We start from the raw sequence: 26,083 nt of genomic DNA, 5'->3' as shown, positions 1-26,083 counted from the left end.
TTGCAGTTTCTGCAGTCGTTATCAGTGGAGAGAACATTGTCTGGAGACATTGCTCCTTATTTGGCAATTTGATACTGGTAATAAAGACTTCCACTAGGAATCATAGGTGCATTTTGAACCCCAAAGCCAGACGGGAGGGAGCAGAGGGCTACCCCTGCCACCCTGAACTACCACAGATACTCTTGGGCGAGTTCCAGAGAGGGTTGGGACATGGTGTTTAGGTGGGTGGCTTATATTTGGGAGGGGGGAGGGTTCCTATAATTTGATATCAGTCTTTCTAATGGGTTGCGGCCACCTATTAAGGTAGTGATAAATGCAACCATACAATCAACAGATATGATGGCTAGCATGGGGCAACATCCGGTGTGCTATCAAGGCGCACGATGACTCATTTCATCTATATGCCACTACCCACACTAAGCAGTTACCATGGGATGCTTACCACACTGGCTGGTTTTAGCATACAGTAGCCATTAGCGTAGATCCTTGCTAATTGCTAGCAACTGAGCTAGCTCCTTAACACAGCATAGTAAACATACCCCAAGAGAACTGACCATAACTGGTCTTTCTAGAGTAGTGGTTCTCAACCTAGTCTTCAAGATATACCCAGCCAATCAGGTTTTCAGGATACCCACAATGTATATCTATGAGACAGACTTGATACAATGGAGGTAGTTCATATAAATTTCTCTCATGTATATTCACTCTAGATATCCTGAAAATCTGACTGACTGGGTGTGCTGAGGACTGGGTTGAGAACCCCTTTTCTAGAGGCATTATAACTACTGAACGTTACTAAAATATTTGTTTTAAAGATTTCTTAGATATTTCCATGATATTTTCTAAGCATAAAACACAAATTGCAAAGTTGTCATAAAACATGTCATGTCTACAAAATACAGTTGATGCCACAAACAAAATGGACAACCGATGCAGCTTAAACTTTAAAATTCTCTTCTACAGTAGTTTCTGTTCCTACTTCTGGTGAATCCTTTTTGCCTATAAAGTCAGACAGGAACTTGTGGATATTTCCTTCTCCGAATATTTAAATTAGAATTATTGTGTGATTCAATTTGTTTTTGTTTTTTTTAAGAAAAGAAACAAAGGTTTTGAAATTTATAACAGATAATAGAAAATACCTATTGCATCTTGTTACAATACACCTTGAGCTCAGATATAGAAAGGGCAAGTAAAAAAAAAAAAAAAAAATCAATCTCATGCTGTCTTATGCCATTGTAGTCTAATTTTAATAAATTAACTGAACTTTCCAAATAAAATGAAAGAAAAAAATAAAAACAATCAAAAGTCAATGTGTCACAGGTGCCAATTCCTCCTCTCCTCCTAGATCTTTCTTCCTAGGTGATGACTCCTAATGCGGAACCCTGCATCATGTACCTATAATTTGGTCTATTCTTCCCTATTCTTTGCACTTGTCCATATTAGACATCATCTGCCATTTTGGATGCCCGATCTCCCAGTCTTTTTTTTTTTTTTTTTTTTTTTTAATTATACATATTTAGCCCTTGAAGTCTATCCCCATATGCTTTATGATAAAAATGACCAACCATTCTAGTAGCTGTCCTCTGGACTAACTCTATCCTGTTTGTATCCTTTTGAAGATGCCATCTCCAGAACTGTTCACAGCACTCCAAATGAAGTCTCACCAGAGACTTACGAGGCATTATTCACCTAATTTTTCTGGCTTTTTTGCTGTTGCCTTTTCTACCAACTCAACCACTAAGATTTTTAGGTATGCTTCAGCTTAAAAGACACTGCCAGCCAAGATTATTACACTTGGTGCCCTCAGCAATTCACAGCATTTCATATTTGCCTGATGGAGTCCTACTTTGAGAATCTCCTAAAAAACACACTGTCTCGTTGCCTCATCTCAACACAGCGTGGACAACCCCACAATTATCAACACTCCAGACCACACCCTCCCTATCTCAGGCAGCCTGAAAATCCTCGGCGTCACAATAGACCGCTACCTAACACTAGAGAACCAAGTGGCATCCACAATGAAGAAAATGTTTCACGCAATGTGGAAACTCAAACACGTGAAACAATACTTTCCGAGGGAAACATTTCGCAATCTGATACAATCAATGGTACTAAGCCATTTAGACTACTGCAATGGAATCTATGCGAGATGTAAAGAACAAACCTTAAAGAGACTCCAGACCGCTCAGCATATGGCAGCCAGACTTATCTTCGGGAAAACCTGATATGATAGCGCAAAACCCCTCCGCGAAAAACTACATTGGCTCCCAATTAAAGAACGCATTGCTTTCAAGATCTGCACAATGGTTCACAAGATTATCAACGGTGAAGTCCCGGGATACATGACAGACTTGATCGACCTACCTATGAGAAACACATCTGAATCATCATGAACGTATTAAACCTGTACTACCATAGCTGCAAAGGACTCAAATACAAATCAACCTACACATCCAACTTTTCCTACATAAGCACCCAATTGTGGAACGCATTACCAAAAGCCATGAAAACCTCGTACGACCACCTACACTTCCGGAGAACACTAAAAACTTATCTTTTTAAAAAGGCATACTCTACCAACCCAACAAATGCCTGATCTCTGCAACCCAATAACACTAGAATTCAAAATGCACAAAACACAACTCTCCCACTGTTCAACGACCTTATGTGGCTGTCCTATATGACCTTTATCTCATCTCAACATCACTCTGTATTTGTAAACACTGGAGACTGCAAACGCACCTCCGGTACGATGTAAGCCACATTGAGCCTGCCAATAGGTGGGAAAACGTGAGCTACAAATGCAACAAATAAAATAAATAAATACTATATCTTTGTTGTATGAACTACTTTGCATGCACATGTAGGCTCTCAGTTATATTAAATTCTAATGTCCTAGTCCTGAACAATTACTTGTGCAAACTGAGCCTCTATAGTAAGAAATGCTCTATGAAATTATGCTTTAGTTGGTTAACGTATGTAACATTTATCTGACAAAATCATTGTCTTTGATTTAGACAACCCAATTCAAAAAACAGAAGATATTACTACCTCAATCTTATCACTCAACAAAAAAAGTAGTATTTTAAGGATGAAACTGAAAATGATGTAAAATCAGATATTTCAGCACTGATCTGTTAAGACGGATTTTATTCTGTACTACTATGAAAAATACTATTCAAAAATCATAATATGTTAGCAATGATTTACATAGTTCAAATGACAATGATTGAAATCAGTAAGTCCATATGTACTTGCACATTTATCTTTGGACAAACATATGCATGATGAGAGCTGCACGGGTGAAAATTTAACTTACAGTGACTTAAGTAACAAAAGGTTTTAGAAAACAATTTGCAGATACATTTACATTTCTTGTTTGCCTGTAGTATATTTCCCAAATGTCCACAGCCAAATTTTGCCATTATCATTAGTCAATATGAAACAATATTCACCGTTTAAATAAATGCCTTTCATTTTTATATTGTATACCAAAAATATTTACCCTTGGAGCTGTGAAACTGGAAGATCCAGGAGGCAGATATCAGTTTCTCTGACTCCAGGAGAGTTAACTTTTCTGTCACTGACACCAGAAGTTAGGTGATTACTGTTGACTTGAGTGCCAAAGCAAAATTCATTACCACTTATAGGCAATGCTCCCTCTAAGATGTGCAGGAGTCCTTCGCCTATATTCCCTGTCAGTGAGGGTGCTGTTTCATATCACAGTTTCAATAGCAAGGTACAGGCAAGTTCTGCAGGACTCCAGAAGACCTGCTTATCCCCAGTGATTGAAAACACAATATTGAAGCACCCCCCCCACCGACAAGAAATACGGTTGGAGGACTTCTGCACAGCTTAAAGAGAACACTGTTTACAGGACAATTCTGTAAAGTACATGCACACACACACATACTCATTAGAACAATGGTACATACCATGCAGAAATGCCAAAATTCTACCAAAGTGCTGTTCTGTAAATACACACTTAGCCCATATTTGATCGTTAGGCATATACATAAGAGTCTCAGCATAGAGTGGTCAAAACTCACACGTAACCCATATAACTTACATAATACAAATTATGCATGTTTCTCTGGCACTTTCATACCTAACATAGAGGCAGGTGTTTTTAAAGTTACACTAATATTCTTTAAAGGAAAGTAGGCACCTACATTCTTTTATAGAGCAGGCTCCCACCAGGTGCCCAGTTAAAGAACTGCCTTCTTTTGGAAGGCACAGCTTTTACACTCTTGGTAAATAATGAACATAAGACAAAGTGGTAATCAATCTGTAAAGCACTCCCATGGGCAGTGGCATGGCAGTTATGCTGTTCCACTCTTGAACTCTTCTCATGACACTCTGACAATTAAATGAGCTGGATATCACAAAGTATCCACATTGTAAAATCTGCTGTGGTTTTATAACCTGTTGTGTCATGCAGGTGTCCATATCTTACTGTAAAGCTCATCTCCGCTCAAAACATTGTTCTACAGAACTGCTTGTCTCATCATCCTCTCGGCAAACATCCAATATACTCTAATATAGTAAGAGGCACCAAGCAAAGCATGACTTATGTTATCAATAGCACCACTGGGCTATTCTTCAGCTTTTTTCGTTCTCACTGATTCTCTTTCTGTTTTTGAAAGAGTAGTCTTGTGGGATCCCAAAACCTCCCATTCGTTTGCATTTTTCCTCTTTGCTACAACTCTCTTTACAGTTTTTCTTCCGTTGGCTGCTCTTTGCCTCTTCAACCTTTTCCTATGTTTGACTCGAATAAGATCTTCTCGTCCAACCTCAATCATCTGCTCTTCCCAAGCTGTCATTTCATTTTCATATCGGACTTTGTCATCTTCAGCAAGCTGCATATATGTCTGATAAAAAAGCAAGTTCACACACACACAAAAAAAAAGGTTTCAGAATTTTTGTCACAGTATAAATACACACAATTTTAGATCAAAGTATAACAGAGTTATAAATTTACTACATAAGAATTCATAATACCTAATGAGATAGCAATAATTGATTAAAAAAAGAAAGCTGGTAATATTATAATGGCTGTTTTGCTCCACAAGGTTGTGCATTATATGACCTCTCTTGGATGTGCAGCTTTGATTGGTTATAATTGCACATTACTTAAATAGTTAAAAGAAAACCAAAACAAGTTGTCAGATAAGCCTAATTTTACAATTAGTGGCCTCTGTATTACTAACGTATTTGTAAAGTCACTCTGGTCATTGACCAGAAAATCATTTTGAATGTACAGTTTTGCAAGGTTGTTTTGCTCTTTCCATAAAGTGGAATTTACGCTCTTAAAAAAAAAAAAAATCTTAAAATAGATGTTCAGGATTTGCCATTCATTCTCTTTATTTTTTGACCACAGTTTTTAACTGCTGCTTTGAGCTTCCAGCTCAATCAGAGCTGGCTTCTGTGGAAACTATGGTGCATAAGACTTTATTCACAACTATCTAAGGTCCATTCACCCCCATTTTTAACCTTCTTCTAGGCAAGCCATTTTAACAATAAATTCTGACCAGGGACCCAGATCATGGCTAACTTTGATCAGATTCAGGATGGAAATGTATCAGATTCCATTCAGTAATACATTTTCAAAGAGCAAGCAATTGGGCAGCAGCAAAAATAATGGATATTTTAGTGGGTTGTTTTTGAGACAAATTTTCAGTCAAGCCTACCCAGCTAGAATGTTTGATAACAATTCACCTAAATCTTGCCAATGAAAATTTTTATCAGATAGATTTAGGACTGGTATTTGTATCGCTAAAATTAAACATAGCCTGTTGGTGATCAAATTTAGTGCCACATAAGTCTACCTCTGGGGATGCTCCCATTTTGCCCAGCTGAATTTGGCTGCCTTGTGAATTTAGGAAGGGAATAGTTTTAAAGCAGGAGGTTTAAATGGCTGATACCCAGTTATCCAAGCAAACCTTTCAAAAATTGACCCTTTAGATATCACTGTGCAATAACTGGGGTCACTTTCTCTAAAGGTTGTGAACTGCTGCAATCCTCAATGTCAACAGAAATATTGACTAGTAGGGGATGCTAGTGAGCGCTAATGGCAGTAAAAGCATTTTGCTAGAGCTCCATCCCATTCTCTTCCCCTGTTAAACATCCTGTACCTCTCAGCATTTTCAGCCAGTAATTTGTTAGTTTTGCCATCAGCATTCATTTCTAGGGCATGACTGCTTAGCACACTAGAGGGGCAACAGAGAAATCTACCAAGATGCCAGTCAGCGTTAGGGGCTGCCAGAACTTTGCAGGAGGATGACATGGAGGATTTTTGACATGAGATGAGAAAGCCAAGCAGATTCAGACAAAGTTAATAGTCTTTCAAGCAAAACTTAAAGAGGCATCTAAACAGCAGATGAAATTTAATGTGGAAACGCACATAAAGAAAAACAATACAAACTACAGGTACAACATGATGGGCTCTGCATTAAGTGTCACCACCTAAAAACAAGATCTTGGAGTCAGTGTGGGCAATACATTAAAGTAATCAGCCCAGTATGCCACAGCGACTAAAAAAAGCAAACAGGCGGCTGAGGGGAAATATGATAGAGGTCTATAAAATAATGAGTGGAGTTGAACGGGTAGATGTGAAGCGTCTGTTTACACGTTCCAAAAATACTAGGACTAGGGGGCATGCGATGAAGCTACAATGTAGTAAATTTAAAATGAATCGGAGAAAATTTATCTTCACTCAACATGTAATTAAACTCTGGAATTCGTTGCCGGAGAATGTGGTAAAGGCGGTTAGCTTAGCAGAGTTTAAAAGAGGTTTGGACAGCTTCCTAAAGGAAAAGTCCATAGACCATTATTAAATGGACTTGGGGAAATCCACTATTTCTGGGATAAGCAGTATAAAATGTTTTGTACTTTTTTGGGATCTTGCCAGGTATTTGTGACCTGGATTGGCCACTGTTGGAAACAGAATGCTGGGCTTGATGGACCTTTGGTCTTTCCCAGTATGGCAATACTTATGTAGGATTAATCAAAAAGGAATAGAGAACAAAACTGAGAATATCATGTGTTTGTATAATGTACAGGTCCCTGGTGCAACAGTAGTAGCTTGATTATTGTGTACAGTTCTGACTGCCCTACCTCATAAAGAACAGCGTGGAACTAGAAAAGGTTCCAAGCAGCTTTACAAAACTGAGAAAGGGGGTAGAATACCTCTCTCAGAAAGAAAGACTAAGTAGATTAGGGGTCTTCAGCTGTAGAAAAGATGACAAAAGGAAATAATACAGCAGATTATAAAATCATGAGTAGGATGGAATAGGGATAGGATCGGCATTAGTAATTGTGGTGCCCTGTGTGGACAAGTTTGGTGGAACCTGTTGCCAGAGAATATAGTTAAGGCGAATAACGTAGTGGGGATTCAAAAGAGGTTTGGACAATTTCCTAGAGAAAAAAAATCCATAAAATATTATTAGGCTGATAGACTTAGGAGACCCACTGCTCGTCTCTGGAAACAAGTTATGAGAAAAAGAACTGTGTTTTTGGAATCTGCTGGGTAATTGTGACCCAGACTGGACACTGTCACAGTCAGGGTATACTAGCCTCAATGGGCCTTGGTCTGATTCAGCATCACTTTTCTTATATTATCTGTGTGATTAAAGACAGAATGGCATAAACTAGCAAGAAACTGAACAAGCTCAGTCCTAGGATCAAGCAGTGAAAGGGAAGAGTATCAGAGTTGGAATTGGGGAGCTCCGTGCAAAAGCCTGCATTCAGGCTCTGGAAAAGCATGTGGCAGTATTTTAAAGTGATGGACTTAGAATACTGTTCTTGGTGCAGTAACCTGTGTACTCTAGGCATCCCAGAAAAATATGGAAGGTAGAAATCCATTAAAATTAATCTGTCAGGTCTTAAGGGAAATATTTCATATAGATGAACAGGCCCCAGAATTTGTGCTAGAGCAGGCATATCAAACCCCGAGGTCACTAATAGATAACCAGAACAGATGCAGTGCCTTCTTGATTAAGTTTCATAAGTCTCAAATGAAGGAATGGATTTTGCGAAGACCACAAGAACGTGGCCAGTTGGATTTACATCATCACAAGATGTCAATTTTTGCAGACTAGCATGGACAAGCAGAAGTGGACAGACTTTGCTAACACAACATAAAGGCTGTACAATTAGAAACTGAAGTTTAGATTAACCTATCCTGCCCAGCATAGTGAAGTAGACGATCATTAGAACTTGTTTACAACATTAGAGATCACCAATCCCCATGAATCAGAGTGATCAAGCGTGTGAAGTTGAGAAGCTCAGACTGTAAAAGAATGTAAGTCTACAAGCTTTCTCTGATATCTAAGGGGGAACAAGGATTACCTGCCCTGAGCTGTAATGTGAGAATACTTCCTGCCCAGAAGCTAGATCTACCACCTGGGCCTCATTTATTTATTTATTTGTAACATTTATACCCCGCGCTTTCCCACTTATTAGCAGGTTCAATGCGGCTTACATAATATAACAGTTTACAAGATAACACAAAATGGATAACAACTGTAACAAAGTGAATAAGTAGGTGGATGATAACATTGGAAAAGTAAAATAGGTAAGGGAGGAAGGTGGTGAGGTATGGAGTGGGAAGAGGTGTATATTGGGAAGTGTTGTTAATTAAGGAAGAGTGAATAATGAAGGTTGGAAGAGGAATAACTCAAGAGGACAAATGGGGAAGCATAATTCAGGTTCTGTCAAATAGTCAGATCCGGGAATAAATGGGGAAGCATATTTCAGGTTCTGTCAAATACCGTATTTTTCGGACTATAAGACGCACTTTTTTCCCCCAAAATTTGGGAGGAAAATGGGGGGTGCGTCTTATAGTCCGAAGGTAGCGTTTTTGGATCGCCGTCCCGTACTTACGCGATGCCATGTTCCGTGGTGGTCTAGTGACGTCGGGGCAGGAAAGAGCCCCCTCTTTCCTGCCCATCGCGCTGCTCTCCGTGCTCCTCACTGCTTCCTGACAGTCTCGGCGATATTCAAAATTGAATCTCGCCGAGACCGTCAGGAAGCAGTGAGGAGCACGGAGAGCAGCGCGATGGGCAGGAAAGAGGGGGCTCTTTCCTGCCCCGACGTCACTAGACCACCACGGAACATGGCATCGTGTAAGTACGGGACGGCGGTCCAAAACTCGGACAAGACGCATCGGAGCACCTAGGTTTTAGAGGAGGGAAAAAGGAAAATTTTTTTTTTCCTATTTCCCTCCTCTAAAACCTAGGTGCGTCTTATGGTCCGGTGCGTCTTATAGTCCGAAAAATACGGTAGTCAAATCCGGGTAGCGTATAAGCACTCCAATTTAAGACAAGTCATTTGTATAGGCTTGCTTGAAGAGGTAAGTTTTTAGCAGCTTCCGGAAGGTCATGTGCTGGAAGTAGAAAGGGTAAGGAAAAAGGCTTGCCTAGACAGAACCACACCCATCGCTAATGACTCAGCCAGAAGGGGCCTATTGTGAGCAGCACATGGGGGCTGTGAGATGGGATTTATGTTGTAGAATTTGTAGTATTTCATGGACCTTAATCTGAGAACTATTTCTGGGGATTTGATTTGAGATCTCGCTCCCAACTTGCAGCATATTGCTGAGATGGGGGGTTGATTTAATTCACAGTATTCCTGCTGTGCAATGGCCTCTTTTTCTCCGGCTGCATTCTGTGCTGTAGCGTTGTTGTGCGCTGTTTGGAGAAACCTTGGGATGTGTTCTGAGGAGTTGTACGATAGTGCTGTGATTTATTATTATGGGGCAGATGGGAAGGGTAGGGTGCCAAACACAGAGCCATGTGTGGTTCATGGTGTTCAGGGAGGGAGAGAATGGGTTTCTACAATGTGCAATAGCAGGGTCTTATGAATGGACATATCTTAGACCAAAAGCAGATGACTGATTTGCTTGGTATGTAAGAGACATGGGGATTCTAATTGGGCTTAAGACTTTATGTAAGATGATACTAATGCCCCTGAAGTTGGGCTCCTGGAACCCAGAAGGCACTAACCACCCTATTAAGCTTAGAAAGATAGTACAGTAAAGCCACAATTGCTGGGGGACAATGTATTTACTTGAGACCCACTGGATGGGCAGGAAGCCACTTCTGAAAGAGAAGTAGATAGGAGATTGTTTCAATACTACCTGTAAGTCTCAGAAGTAGTGGAGGGTTGCTATTTTATTCAGTAAATCACTATGCTTCAATTGTAGTAAAACTTTTGCTGACACAGAGGGCAGATTCCTGCTGCTCAGTGGGTGACTGAATGGTCAAGTTATAACACTTAAATATTTATGGTCCAAGTGACAAGGCTAAAGAGTTTAAAGGTATCTTTAATATGCTGTGGAACAAGTGCAGGGGGGGTCACCTTCGTAGAAGGAAATTTTAACTTCATATCATACTAAAGTTAGCAAAAATAAAAACACAATCCAGGAAACTCGAACGAGTTGGAAAAAAATAAAAGATGCACACACACTCAACGCATGAAAACAAACAAAAAGAAAATACAAATACGCTATAAAACAGACCAAAAGATCATATTATAACACTAAAATAGGACCAGATTACAAAGACACGAAGAAACTATACCAACTCATGAATAAACTACTAGACACCACCTTGGTCACCAAATCCAATACAGACATCCCATCTGCAGACAACCTTGCAAAATACTTCAAAGAAAAAAATTGCAAATCTACGTAACACGTTACCTCAGAACAACACCGACATTGAAAACTTCATCAACGGTTTGGACCCAACCCCTGGTGAATACCCAGCGGATCGAACCTGGTCAAACTTCGCTCTCCTCACCGTCGAAACAGTTACCCAGGCGATTAAAAAGTTCTCCAACACTCACTGTAAATTGTATATCTGCCCCAGCTACCTAAAAAAATTCGCCCCCCCCCCCCCCCCACCGCTTCATAGCAGACTTCGCATCTCACTTAATTCGAGGTGTCTAGTGCGTTCGACATGGTAAACCATAAAATACTACTAAATCTCCTAGAATACTTCGGGATTAGCGGAAATATACTCAGTTGGATCAAGGGTTTCCTAACCACCAGAACGTATCAAGTGAAATCAAGCTCAAACATATCTCCACTGTGGAATGCAGACTGCGGAGTACCTCAAGGATCACCACCATCACCGATCCTTTTCAACCTAATGATGACCCCACTAGCCAAGTCCTTATCCAGTCAAGGCCTTAACCCTTTCATCTATGCAGGCGATGTCACAATATGCATCCCTTACAAGCATGAACTGACAGAAATCACCAACGAAATCAAGCTCAGCTTGAATATCATGGACTCATGGGCAAATGCATTTCAATTAAAACAACACAGAAAACACACACTGTCTTATCTCATCCCAATACAACACGAACAAACCCACAAACACACCAGATTACACCCTCCCTATCTCAGACAGCCTGAAAATTCTCGGCGTCACACTGGATCGTAACCTCACACTAGAGAACCAAGTGAAATCTACAACAAAGAAAATTTTCCACTCAATGTGGAAACTTAAACATGTGAAACCATTCTTCCCAAGGGAAACATTTTGCAACCTGGTACAATCAATGGTACTAAGCCATGCTTACTGCAATGGAATTTTTGCGGGTTGCAAAGAACAAATCATAAAGAAACTTCAGACCGCTCAAAATATGGCAGCCAAGCTTATATTTGGAAAAACGCGATTTGAAAGCGCCAAACCCCTCCGAGAAAAACTGCATTGGCTCCCAATCAAAGAACGTATTGCTTTCAAAATCTGCACCATGGTTCATAAAATTATCTACGGCGAAGCCCCGGGATACATGACAGACCTCATAGACCTACCAACCAGAAACATAACAAGATCAACACGAACATACCTAAATCTCCACTACCCAAGCTGCAAAGGACTCAAATACAAATCAACTTATGCATCCAGCTTTTCATACATAAGCACACAACTATGGAACACACTACCAAAAGCCGTGAAAACAACGCATGACCACCTAAACTTCCGGAAATCACTAAAAACTAACCTGTTCAAAAAGGCATACCCTACCGACCCAACTTAAATGCCTGAACCCTGCAACACAACGAAACCAAAGATCGTAATGGACATAAAATACCTTTCCTCTCCACAATTCCCTAATGTGTCTGTTACATTTGAACCTTATCCTACCACAATATTTGTATTTGTTCATACTGGAATGGGTGAACGCCTTTACGGTACTATAGAGGCATATTTTCAAAGCACTTAGCCTTCCAAAGTTCCATAGAAACCTATGGAACTTTTTGGAAGGCTAAGTGCTCTGAAAATGAGCCCCTATGTAAGCCACATTGAGCCTGCAAATAGGTGGGAAAATGTGGGATACAAATGTAACAAATAAATAAAAGGGCTTTACCAGATTTCTGAAGAAACTGAGTGATATACAGCTGATGGGTGTGGGGTGATGGGCTCATCCTTTGATCAGAAGTTTAGTGGTTGGTATTCAGCCAGTAGTGCTCAGCGTGTTGCTGACTGCCACTGCTGGTATGCCTGGAAATTCAATGCTGGTCCATGTCTAGGATCCAGCACTGAATTACCAGGTTTCTGGAGCTGGTTAAACTGTAGCCAGTTAAATGCGATATTCAGCACTTATCCTACTACGGTTATGTGGTCCTATTTATGTGGTTAAAAAAAGTACTAAATATTGATACTTAACTAGCCAAGTGCCAACTCCACCCCTGGAATACTCCCAAAATAGCCAGTTTTGCTTTGGGCGCTAACCAATCATTTTCAGAGGCACTAACTGGTTAGCCCTGAACAAGCAGTTTAACTGGCCAGAAGCCGATTCTGGATGGTTAAACTGCTTTGTATATCGACTCTCTACTTTTTACTCTTATCTTCATATGTGGTAGGTAAAGAGAGTGATGGATTTGACACAGTGAAGTTACTCACATGTAACAGATGGTCTCCCAGGACAGCAGGCCAAGTAATCTCACAGCTGGATGATGTCATCCAACAAAGCCCGGTGTGGATGCTGTCTAGCAAGAAGATTGCATGAGCGCTGGTCCCTCAGTCATCTAATATAGCTAAAAAATTCAACTCCAAGGAGAGGTGGGAGAATACTTGGCCTGCTGTCCTCTAAGCACACCTGCTACAGGTGAGTAACTTTGCTTTCTCCAAGGACAAGAAGACCAGTTGTATTCTCACAGTTAGGAATCCCTAGCTACCAGACTCACCGAAAACGACGACATTAGGACATAGTAAAACCGTAGATGTCAGCAGATAAAGACCTGTACGGTCCATCCACTCTGCCCAATAAGAAACTCATTACATACAATATGTAAACCTGTTCTTGATTTGTCCTTGCCATTTTTAGGGGATAGACTGTAGAAGTCTGACCGGCACTGGCCTTGTTCTGAAATTTCTGAAGTTGTTGTCAAAGCCCCCAAAAAACTCCACTCCAGCCCATCCAAATCAAATTCAGCCTCCATCAGGGCACAGACCGTAGAAGTCAGCCCAGCGTTGGCTTTCCTATCTAATCTCCTCCTAAGCTTCTTTGGATCCAATCCCTCTATAAACAGGATTCCTTTGTGTTTGTTCCACACATTTTTGAATTCCGTTAACATTTTCATCTCCACCACCTCCTGCGGGAGGGCATTCCAGGATTTACCACCCTCTCTCTGAAAAAATACTTTCTGATATTATTCCCGAGTCGACCCCCTTTCAACTTCAATTCATGCCCTCTAGTTCTACCACCTTCTCATCTCTGGAAAAGGTTTGTTTGCGAATTAATACCTTTCAAATATTTGAATGTCTATATCATATCACCCATTTCTCCTTTCCTTCAGGGTATACATGTTTAGGTCAGCAAGTCTCTCTACGTACATCTTGCTATGTAAACCCCCTAACATTTTTGTTTTTCACTAAACTGCTTCAAGTCTTTTTACATCCTTAGCAAAATAAGGCCTCCAAAACTGAGTACAATACTTCAAGTGGGGCCTCATCAACGACTTTTACAGGGAGCATCAACAGCGTCTTTCTTCTGCTGGTAACACCTCTCTCTACGCAGCCTAGCATCCTTCTGGCCGCAGTCACCGCTTGGACACATTGTTTTGTCACCATCATCCCAAGGTCCCTCTTCTGAGACGAGCTTACCAATCTCTCCTCTCCAGTATATCTCTCTTGGATTTCTGTACCCCAAGTGCATCACTCCGCACTCTTGACATTAAATTTTAACTTTAATACATAACGTACTCACACTTCAACTCTGTAATCAAATTTAGCCTCCAACGTAAAGTTTATTCAATTACATTGTGTGGATAAGTACAAAACTTCACATATATCTCAAAGGCCTCAGTACTCCTTAACTACTAGCTCATCATCCACTGACAATCACACACAGCTCACTTGTATATCTAATCATTCACACCATACCCCTGCATCAGTATCCCTTAACTGATACATACAAAAATCAAGATTTCATAACATGGCATGGAAAATTTAGTATGCATTTGAGATAAACCCCAACTTCACATCATGCATTATCACAACGCATAGCTGGTTCTATATGGGAGAATGTTCGGGGGTCACTTCCGGTAACTTAGACTTGGAGAGCAGTCCCATGGGTAAGCTGCCAATTATTGATTAAAGATTGATTTATATTATATGTAATGTAAGAGCAAGAGTGGTTTACTAAATGGGTGGATTTGTTACAACACAGACTGGATATATATGTGTTTACATATTGCGTGGTTTGGTTCTCCTGAGGAAGAATTTGACGAAATGCAGTCTCGCATTGAGGACCAAGATGTGTTAAGAACATATTAAAAGCTGACGCATTGGTGGTGTCCTCAGCAGCCTGTCTCACCAGGAAGTAGCTAATATAGTGGAGAAAGAAGGGTTCCATTATTGACTTTGTGATTCCTATCATTTTCTATCACAATTCTGAAAACGTGATTGCCAGCAAATCATGGAGGACATGGATAGCTATGCGTTGTGATAATGCATGATGTGAAGTTGGGGTTTATCTCAAATGCATACTAAATTTTGCATGCCATGTTATGAAATCTTGATTTTTGTATTTATCAGTTAAGGGATACTGATGCAAGGGTATGGTGTGAATGATTAGATATACAAGTGAGCTGTGTGATTGTCAGCGGATGATGAGCTAGTAGTTAAGGAGTACTGAGGCCTTTGAGATATATGTGAAGTTTTGTACTTATCCACACAATGTAATTGAATAAACTTTACATTGGAGGCTAAATCTGATTACAGAGTTGAAGTGTGAGTACTTTATGTATTAAAGAATATTTGTACTCTAGTAGATAATATTGACCTCAAAAAATAAATAAAATTTTAACTGCCAGACCTTTGACCATTCTTCTAACATTTGGAAATCCCTTCTCATGGCTTCTAGTCCCTCCGGGGTATCTACTCTATCTTTGTATAATACGCAAAAAGGCAAACTTTTCCGTCCAACCCTTCAGCAATGTGTCTCGCAAATATATTATACAGAATCGGCCCCAGCAACGACCACTGAGGCACTCCACTACTCACCTTCTTTTCCTACAAGTGGATTCCATTTACCACCACCCTTTGTCGCCTGTTGGTCAACCAGTTTCTAATCCAGTTCACCACTTTGGGTCCTAAATTCAGTCCTCTCAGCTCATTCATGAGTCCTCTGTGAAGAACCGTATCAAAAGCTTTGCTGAAATCCAATTAGATTACATCTATAGTAACAGGGTCTTGAAACAAAGAGGTCTTGAAGTCAATCAACCTGAAAACTATATACATTTTAGTTGGAACAGAACAAAACAAAACTGGACCTAGAGGGGTGGAGTTGGATTCTAGACAATGAACAAATTATGCAGAACTGTCTGACCAAACTGACTGCCATATTGGGTATCCTACTCAAGGCAGTAATGAGACGTGAATGTGTGGACAGAAGACATGTTGCAGCTTTACAGATCTCGGCAAAAGAGCCTGTAGCTCAGATAACCTATATGTTGACACAACAGCCACCAAGTACGTTGTCTTTAATGTAAGATCCTTCCAGGAGACCATCCAGAGTGGCTCAAAAGGAGGCTTCTGAAGAGTCTGAAGGATTAAAATAAGGTTCCACTATGGCCACAGCTTATGAAAATGAGGTCGCAAGCGGCCCACTCCTTGTGAGAACTGAACAATTTCCAGGTAAGCTGGAAAAGGCATCTTATGTTGTTGTCCCCTGAAACAGGCCAAAGCAGCAACCTGAAGTTTTAGAGAACCCAATGCCAAACCTTTCTGGAGACCTGCTTGGAGAAACACTAGGATGTGAGCAATCTCAGCAGAGAAGGGAGAAAGTTCGCATTTAGAACACCAGCCCTCAAATGCTCTCCACATCTTTGCATACACCATGGAGGTAGAGCGTTTCCGAGCCTGAAGCAAACCAGCAATGACTGAATTAGAATAACCTTTTCATCTTAACCAAGCCCTTTCAATGGCCAAGTCGCAAGACCAAAGGGGCACAGATCCTCCATAAGCGCCGGACCTTGCTTCAAATAGGCCATGTACCTGTGGAAGACAGAGAGGACCTCCATCCAGCAGTCTAATCAAGTCCACATACTACGGCCTTTGTGGCCAATCTGAGGCTACAAGAATTGTCCGACCTTGGTGTGATGAGATCCTTTTCAACAAGCTATGTGTCCTTCTGTCTGTCCTACCCTTATCCCTTATTGGTCCTATCTGTCTGTCCTGATTTAGATTGTAAGCTCTTTTGAGCAGGGGCTGTCTTTTCTTCATGTTCAATTGTGAAGCGCTGCGTACGACTGGTAGCGCTATAGAAATGATTTATAATAGTAGTAGTAGATATTTCTCCAGCCAAAGCTGCAGTACAGCATTCATCCCCATCAAGTCCAGTTCTTTCCAATGGCTGAAGAACTTGAGCTCTTTGGCATTCCTTTTCGTTGTCATCAAGTCCACAAGTGTAGAACCCCATTGGTTGACTATCAGCTGAAACCCCTGGTTGGATAATTCTTATTCTCCTGGGTCCAAGGAGTACCTGCTGAGAGAGTCCGCCTCCACATTCAAGGACCTCGTGATGTGAGCTGCCGACAAGCAGTGATGATCTTTCTCATCCCAACTCATGAGGGAGGTTGCCTCCACTGCCATTGGACGACTGCATGTCCTGTCTTGCTTGTTGATATAAGCCACTGCTGTCACACTGTCGGAGAAAACTCACAATGGGGCCCTCAACAGAAAGGGAGAGAAGTCACATAGGGCATTTCGCACTGCCCTGAGCTCCAAGTGATTTATCGACCACCAAGACTCCTGTTTCGTCCAGGTGCCCTGTGCCAGATGAAACTTGTAATGAGCTCCCAACCCGACTTGCTGGCATCCGTTGTCACCACATCTCATTGTGTTATTAGAAAGGGAGCTCAGACGTTAAAATTTCTGTGCAACAAACACCACTGCATACTCCATCTGCATACCAGAGTCCAAGGAAGATGAAGGTTGTTCTTCTGTTATACTGGAGACAAGCGGATGAGAAGAGATTCCTGTAACAGCTGTATATGAGCCCTTGCTCATGGCATCACTTCCATCGCTGCCGTCATTGACCCCAGATCCTGGGCATAGTCCCAGACCCTGGACCTGCCTTGACTGAGAAGATGAATATGTTGAACCAGCTTCGACCTCCTGCACTCCGTGAGAAAGATCCTCTACCAAGCTGTGTTGAACAGAACATCCAAACACTCCAGCGTCTGTGATGGAGTTAGTCTGCTCATCTCAAAACTGATCAACCAACCCAACAACTTCTTAAGATGGACAACTATGTCTGTCTCCACCATGCTGTACAAATAGGACAATGCACAAATAAGCCAGTTGTTGAGATAAGGGTGAACACCGATTCCCTGGCACCAAAGAAAGGATGCCACCACCATAACCTTGGTAAACGTTCTTGGAGCCATGGTGAGACCAAAGGGCAAAGCCTTGAACTGGAAATGACAGCCCAGCACCACAAAATGTAGAAACCTCTGATGCGGCAGCCATGTGGGTATATGCCTCCCCGTGACTGAGGTCTGTGAGAAATTCTCCCGCTTGAACATAGGCTATGACTGCTCTTAGTGTCTCAGTGTGAAAGCAGGACACTTGGAGGCAGCAGTTTAGACCTTTGAGATCTAAGACTGCAGCTTGATTAATTTTTAGAACTTCTAAATTTTCTAGTGTATCTAGTTTTATTGTTCAATTGCATTGGCTTCAAGTTAGAGAGAGGATCTTATTTAAAGTAGGTTGCATTTTTTATCAGACGGTGCATGGTTTGACTATACTGACAAAAACATTGTCATTCCTTTTTTTTAGGGATATCTTCTCACTTGCTTGACAAGCTTGTTTTTTGCCCACCTTCCTGTAACAATCTGCGATTTATAAGTGTGGCATCTGCTAGTGTTTCTCTTTGGAATTCTTTTCCAACCTTTCTGCGACTTGAACAGAGCTACTGGAAATTCAGGAAAAAGCTTATTTGGTTATTCATAATTAGGTTTGTTCTATTCTTATTTTATCAGCATTTTCTTTGTAATGTTTTGCCTTATTTTTACTTTAGTATTTATGCAAGGTGGTAAATTTTGTGTAATTTTCTGTAAATCTTTATTGTACACCGCACTGAGCCTATTTCGGGGTTATAGCAGTTTATAAGTACTGTATTAGTCTTGAAAAGGTGCCTTCCTTTTGTGGGACAATGAAGTAGATGGAGTATCTGCCTTCTCCCTGTTTGGCCTGGGACAATGGCCCGGAGTGCTAGCAAGGAAGTTACAGTGGCCTGCAGGGCCGCCGAGAGATTGAGCCGGGCCCAGGGCAAGGCCGCACCCCCTCCAGGATCACCGCTGCCCTGTCCCCCCAAGGATCACCCCCCACCGCGCTACTTCTGTCACCTCCCTCTCCTGCTCCCAGGTCGCCGGCGCCGCAGCTCCCAGTCTCCACTACTCTCTGCTCCCTTCTACTTGCCATCTGACCCCCTTCATTTAAATTAAAAAAAAAAAAAATCTCTAAAGCAGCAGGTGCAGTGCCTTCTGTGCGAAATAACTGCTGTTTTAGAGATTTTTTTTTCAAATGCAGGGGGTCGGACGACAGCAGAAGGAAGCTGAGGGTAGGCAGGTGGAGACAGGACTGCGGTGCCAGCGGCCTGGGAGCAGAAGAGGGTGAGAGACTCCAGTGCCAGGCTCTCCTTAGTGGCCCGGGCCCGGGGAATTTTGCCCCTCCCTCTCGGCGGCCTGAACCTCAACCGCCTTGGTTCCCCTTTTGACAAGGAGACTGTAAGAAGAGAGGAGTGACTGGGCAGGAGAACTCCAACTTCTAACCTTCTGTAAGACTATCCAGAATGTGATTTTGGCCCCACTCCTCCTGAAACTCCTGAAGACGTCCTCCACCGGAGGAAGAGAAGAGTGGACCAGCCTCGCATTGTTGTCATACTCTAGACGTACTAGATGCTCTAGCTGACTAAAAGAAGGACATCCTGTCTACATGAAAGGAAGACAGGCATGCCCAAAAGCAGGACTTCTGACCATATTGCTCATGACCAGGCCAGTACCATCTGCTATCTTGAAATAGAGGGCCCTCTGAAAACGGACAACCTGAGGATTTTGACATCATCTGGCATCTGCTGTGGCTTAGTTGCCACCAATTTTCATGAAGTTACTGAGATCTTTCTGCCAAAAAGGCAGTTTAAATAGATGTCACTGACACTGAATCTACTGTCCAATACCGCAACCGGAGTTGCCGACATGATGTGACAAAGACATTTTGCAGGCCGTAACATGTCATAAATAGCATCTGCCAAGTAGGACAACACCGCTTCCAGTTGGGAGATATGGCGTCCGTCTTATGTTGCCAATTGCTACCACTTCAGGCATGCTCTTGCCACGACCAAGTTGCACGCTTGAAGACACAGAGAGGCCACTTCAAAGACTTGTTTCAGGGAGCCTTCTAGCTTCCTATTCTGTAGGTCTTTTAGGGCGATGCCCCTTCCACTGGCAAGGTGGTTTTAGTTACCGCCGTAACCAAGGAGTCAAAACTGGGAAGCTGAAATTTATCTTTCTCCTCTGGAACTAACAGGTAGAGACGAACCATGGCTCTTCCCACTCTCAGTCCCATGTCTGGTGAGACTCATTCTGCTGTAATCAGGTCCTGAATGTCTGGATGCATCAGGAAGTCCTTAGAAGGACCTATAAGCCCCCGCATGATTGACAAACATGGAACTCCTGACGCCGGAGCAGAAAGCTCCTCAATGGAAAGCACCACCAGTGCCTCAGAAATAAGAGTACTGAGCTCCTTTTTATGACACCAACTCAGTACTTTCGAATTATCTCCCTCCTCTAACAGCTCCTTTAACGATGACTCCTCTGATTAGACAGAGGCCACATCAGAAAAGAAGCAGAGATAGCCTCATCTGCCCACTCCTGGAGGTCTAAAGGAGACAGAGGTGCAGCAGGGCAAGAAACTGAAGCACCTTGCAGCAACTGACTGCCACTGCTTCAGAAACAGAGAGACAACTTAGGCACCTTGTCTCTGGCAGCAACTGCCACAGACACTGCAAATATGGCAATGCTTCCAGTCAAAATTGGATCTGCTGCCACTTCAGCCACATTAACTGCTAGCTATGCTCAACTGAAGGAACCAAAGCACTGCTCATCCAACGGACCTTTGGCACCGAAAGAAAATTCTCATATTGTTGGCATTTTCACACTGCTGTGGTAGCTGACCTTTGCATCCCTCAAACAAAATAGCGCTTGTTTCATCCTGAAGTACCGCCATAGTGAAAATACATCAGCGACCCTGTACAGAAACTAGTCTGACAAAAAAACCAATAGAGTTAAAACCAAAAGCCTTCCAAGAGCAGCTTTATTTATTTGTTTTCCAGGTAAGCCATAGTATGTAAATAAGGACCAAAGCAGCATAAATTCAGGCAACTGTTAATACAACTGTCTGTTAAGCAGGAAGTTCGGGCACTCAAGGCCCCCCCCCCCCCCCCCCCCCCCCCCCCCGGAAATGTCCGAGACACATGAAAAACCTAACTCCTTAAGAAAAGGATTGTCAGGAGAGGGGAAAAACCTGGGACTCCCAGGTGTTACACCCCTAAAATCTTTTTTTCCTTTGGTTAGAAAGCCTGAACCTCCCTGCCCCCAGCTGAAGGAAACAGCAATAGTCATACCAGATCACCAGATATTGCACAGGAAGACTACCACCTACTAGAGTCTAAGAAATACTGGCCAGGGCATTACACAGAGTTCTGAAGTGATGACAACACAGCACAGTAGTTTTCAGTCTCCACCTGCTGGCAGAACAGCAAAACCCCTAGCATCTGGGCTGGTCTGGTGTGATAAGGAATTTAGCATTTCATACATGGTAAATTAATGTTAATGGTAGTGCCTGAGTGAATGTTTCTAATATTGCATAAGAAATCTGGACTAATGTAAAGAAAATATTAAGGTGCATCACACATGCAAAGAAGTTAATTAAATCTGACAAAGTAGACCAAAATAAATCTCACAATCCGGGAAATTAACTATACCTAATGCTCCTGCTAATGCCCTTGCCAGTACCAAGATTCATAATGACGCAGGCTGACCCAAAGATACCCTTTGCCTTGCATATAGTTAAATGCAAAATTAAACAAATATCTTTCCAGCTGCTTCAAAATCTGTAATTTATGTGGATGTTATATGTAATTTCCGTGTTATACTGTCTTTTAAAACAAGTATTTACAATTCCCAGGAGGATTATAAATCTAAATCATGCTGTTCTTTTTTTTTTCCTGGTGGCTCTTTTTTCTCTGAAATTTATCATTAAAATGAAATACTTTATAATGTGGCAAAGGAGATCCTGGTTCAGAACCCTCATTCATTGGGGCCAGTTGAAGCCTGGATGTACTGCAAAGTAGTGCAGTCAGGCCTACAGAGGAAGAGAAAATGGCTGCTGCTACTCAAAAGAACGTGCCACTCCAGATCTGGGGCTCAAAAGGGTCCCATGAACCACACTAAAAATGCTGTCTAGGAAGGAGAAGTGGTAGATACTTGAGAAAGAAAAAAAAATAATACGAAAATGAAAATCAAGAGAGAACAAGAACTCTCATGCAAAACTAATAAAACCTACTTTCCAGGACAAGTATACGTACATGCATCTGTACACACACACATTAATTATTATTATTATATTATATATATGAATTTGAAAGAAAAATAGTGATCTCATAGGCCTGCTTCATTTTACTATTTTTCCCAATTGAATCTCTCAATTTGACTTTAACATACTCCTAGCAAACCTGGTAAATAAAAGCGTTAATCTTGATTTCTAACACCGTCCACAGATAAGGACAATTTTTGGCCAACCCAGTCTGCTTCTTCCTAGCATATATCCTCAGCCTTATGCCACAGACCTGTTTTTGAGAATTTTCAAGCTGCTTCCAGTCTTCAAACAAGTTCTTCATCTTTGCCTAGGACAAGAAAACAATTAATACATTTTTTATATTTAGTATTTTTCCACTTTGCTATACTTTTGAAAATATTTTTTTCAGGAAAGAGTTTTAAATTAAACAGTAAACTCCTCTCTCAGACAACATATCAATTACATTATATCTAGATAAAACCCCAAATTACCAAGACAAATTACCAATTAAATACTGAGACTGACTGATTTATCAGGCTCCCATGGAAACCAAACTTGACAAGGCCGAAAAAGGAGCTATAAAAATGACAAATCTTGATCCTACAGAATGTTTTTTAAAGTTGTGGAAATGCTGGCAGGAGCTAAACAAATGAAACAAAATAAGGGTATTCTCTCCACATAACGTATATTTTGTAAATTTGTGGTCTACTGCCATCTTGTGGTGGGTGATTATATAAGAAGGCGTAGAGAACCTGTGTCAAACTTTTGATCCTGCAGGGCAAAACCCCTCCATTTATGGTTAATTCTCCTTCCCCCCATTAGATGTACCTTATATCCTTTTCCTGACTCAGGATATACTCTTTTTTTCCCAATGGTCATAACTAGAAGCAAAGTATATAGGGGAAGTTCATTCTCTGCAGGAAGCTTTCAATGTAGAAGGATCTGCGCTGGCAATGCAACCACTGTCTCACTGAAACCCCAAACACATCTTTTTACCCTAAATTTAATCCAGTACCTAGAAGATTCATCACAGATATTTGGACCCAGGCTATATATAGCCACCCTTAAATTACATTTCATCTTACTGTAAGTTATGTACATGCTCTATAATAGATCTGTTTTGGAAGTTGAGAAGTGGATATTTGAAACTGGGCTGTGTGTTTAACTATCTGCCAAATATACAGTAACATGTGGGAAAAACAAAATGGAAGGGGGAACTCAGAAAACCTGTTCTAAGCCCCCCGTTGTCCACCTTCTATGGCAGAAAATTTATTTAACCCTGTAGTGTCCAATGTTCCTGTAATAAGCCCTATGGGAACAGATTGATCGGAACACTGGACACTAGAGGGTTTTAATGCATCATTTCACTTGTATTTATCATTTGCCTTTTTTGTGTTGGCTTACCTGCACTGAAATTCCTTTAGCTTCTTGAAAGTGTTCAGACATAAAGATATTGAAACCAAAGCGAGGTCTTTTGGGCTTTCCTAACATGGTCAATTCCTTCATAATTTAGGAAGAGAACACAAATAATTTTATTTCCATTGTTATAAATGGTACTCAGTAAATTAAAGCAAAACATAAAATTTTTAAAGAAGCACTGTCAACCTAGCAGAAGCTAAACAAGACCCACTTTGTTATTACAATAAAGCTGAAGTAAATTTCTCAACTATTCAATAAATGGGTGAGGGGTGGGGGAGGGGGGAAGAGAGGAAGACACACATGTGATGCCACTAAAATGAGATAGATGTGTGTCCAGTGTGCATTTATGTGATGATGACATGAGTTCTTAGACTAATACAAATGGCTTAAAGGTATAAGGACAATCGCTTCCCATTTACCAGTTGCCCACAAAACCTCTTTTGGGAATATGGGTGTTGCACATAAGATCAGCATGGCTAGCCCACTGAAGCTGCGAGGTTAGCATTGCCTCAGTGACTGATGTTCCGCACATGTGGAGTACCTCACTATTAGGAACTCTGTCCTCTCACCTGAAACTGGCAATTCTACAGAGACAACATCGATAAATTGATCATGTTTCTGATGTTGCAATGGTACTTTTTTTTTTTTTGGCTCATGCCCTTTCAGTGGCAGCTTGATGTGAGTTACATTCAGATACAATAGGCACTTTCTTATCCCAGAGGGCCTACAAATTTAAAGTTTGTACTTGAGGTAATGAATGGTGGATGTCACAAGGAGCATCAGCTGGAGAAGTGATATTTGAATCCTGGTTTCTCTAGCTCTCCACCTGCTGATCTAATCACTATAAAAGTGAGAGAGTAATTTAGAATCCAGAATTCAATCATAAAAGACAACCACACATTAGATTTCCAGGGTATGTAGAGTATAGCCTCAATCTTATAATACATTTCAGAGATTAAGATCATATTCCTCATACCCTGACTTATGAGCGAGGTTCATTACTGTCATGGTATGTGCAAAACCAACCTTCAAGACAAAACAAATAAAAGTAAAAAATATATATATTCCACACTAGTAATAAACTTTTGCTTATAGTGTTCACTGAGTAGCTAACTTGCCAGACACTAAAAAATGTAACCTCAACTGCCACAGGGAGGCTCAAACCCACGTATCACAACTACTATTACTGGTTTCTACTTAATCCAGGCAAAAGGAGCAGTAGAAAACAACTCCCTAAACAGTGCAGAAAAAAGTACTATCCCCAAAAACCTGGTAGTGCTCAATAGCAAGATATACTCAAGGCAAAAATTCAAATGTATAGAGAACTGTAAAAAAAAAAAACTGTGCACAGTTAAAACCTTAAAGAGTACTTATCTCAAGTGAACTCCAAGCTTCAGCATTGGTTCAATCTCCAGCTGGCAAAGAGGCCTAATACATTTTCCTCCCAAAAGAGTCCAAGGTCCTAGCTTCTCTGCCTGGGGGCGAAGCATAGTCTCTAGTACTCTTGGCTCTTTTGAGGGCAAGTTCCACTACCATGGAGTTGTGGGCTAACTGAGACCTCATCAACCCAGGTTCACCGTGGATCTGATACTGAGAATCTGTCTTCTTAAGGATCGAGGGGCCAGACAGAGGGGATGCCCAGTTTCGCATAAAGACATCCCTGAGTGGCTTATGCAAAGGAGCTGTCACTGCCTCTTTAGGTAGAGAGGTGTAGTCCAGGACCTCGAGCATCTCAGCCCTGGGCTCATGCTCTATGTCAACAGGGAATGGAATGGCCTGTGCCATTTCCCGTACAAAAGATGAAAAGAAGAGGCTCTCAGGAGGAGATAGTCCCCTTTCAGGTAGAGGGGAAGGTTCAAAGGGAATCCCAAAGGACTCAGCTGAGAAGTACCTGGGATCTTCCTCTGATTCCGATGAGCGTTCTTATTTCCGATACAGGACCCGCCTCGACACCGAAAACCCATGGTCTCGATGGCGATGTCAAGGAGCCGACCCCCGCATGGACTGCGGTGAAGTTTCCTCTATTGACGTTGAAGGGGAGTCGACCTGGGTGGCAGCTGACACCAGAGCCGCAAGCGGCGCTGAGCTCAGAGACCTCACCGTGGGTGGACGGCCAGACATAGCTGGGGTTCGGGAGTGGGAACCGGGCTGCTGGGAGACCAACGAATCGGCACCTCTAGTATGGAGGGGGAGCAGTCCTCCCGGCGTCAACACTTCTTGGGTGCTGAGGTCCTCAGCATCCTGGAGCTCCCTGCACCATGCGTCATGGGAGAACAGTGTTGGTGCTTCTTAGCCTTCACTCGATGCACCTCACCAAGGCTCCTCAGTGCCGACGAGGACAACATCGAATCCCCACATCTCCTCGGAATCAGGTCCGATGATGGACGGTCCCGGGGGGCCTGCATAGCAGGCGGCCTCGAGGTAGGTGGAGACCCACTCGATGCCTTGCTGCTCCCAGTGTTTCAGGGTCTCTCATAAGCCATGCCTACCTCCACTCCTGACGCTGAAGCCTCCCTCGATGCTGACGTCAAAGGACCAGACAGAGCCCCCAAAAGTTTTTCTCTCTG

General features: G+C 41.8%; 1 protein-coding gene across 1 annotated transcript in view; it reads right to left on the bottom strand.

The window, feature by feature from the left end:
• Positions 1-3,130: 3,130 nt before the first annotated feature.
• Positions 3,131-26,083, bottom strand: part of TFAM (transcription factor A, mitochondrial) — a 68,927-nt gene continuing 45,974 nt past the window's right edge. The window contains exons 5-7 of the mRNA XM_030203104.1: positions 23,502-23,597; positions 22,369-22,425; positions 3,131-4,871 (exon numbers count right to left, since the gene is read on the bottom strand). Of these exons, the coding sequence (XP_030058964.1) occupies positions 4,596-4,871; positions 22,369-22,425; positions 23,502-23,597 (429 nt within the window). The 3' untranslated portion in view covers positions 3,131-4,595. The remainder of the gene's footprint in view (positions 4,872-22,368; positions 22,426-23,501; positions 23,598-26,083) is intronic.

The sequence above is a fragment of the Microcaecilia unicolor genome, chromosome 5, assembly GCF_901765095.1.
Source record: "Microcaecilia unicolor chromosome 5, aMicUni1.1, whole genome shotgun sequence".
Taxonomy (NCBI): domain Eukaryota; kingdom Metazoa; phylum Chordata; class Amphibia; order Gymnophiona; family Siphonopidae; genus Microcaecilia; species Microcaecilia unicolor.
Note: the sequence above shows the minus strand (reverse complement) of the source record. Positions and strands in the feature narration are given on the sequence as shown.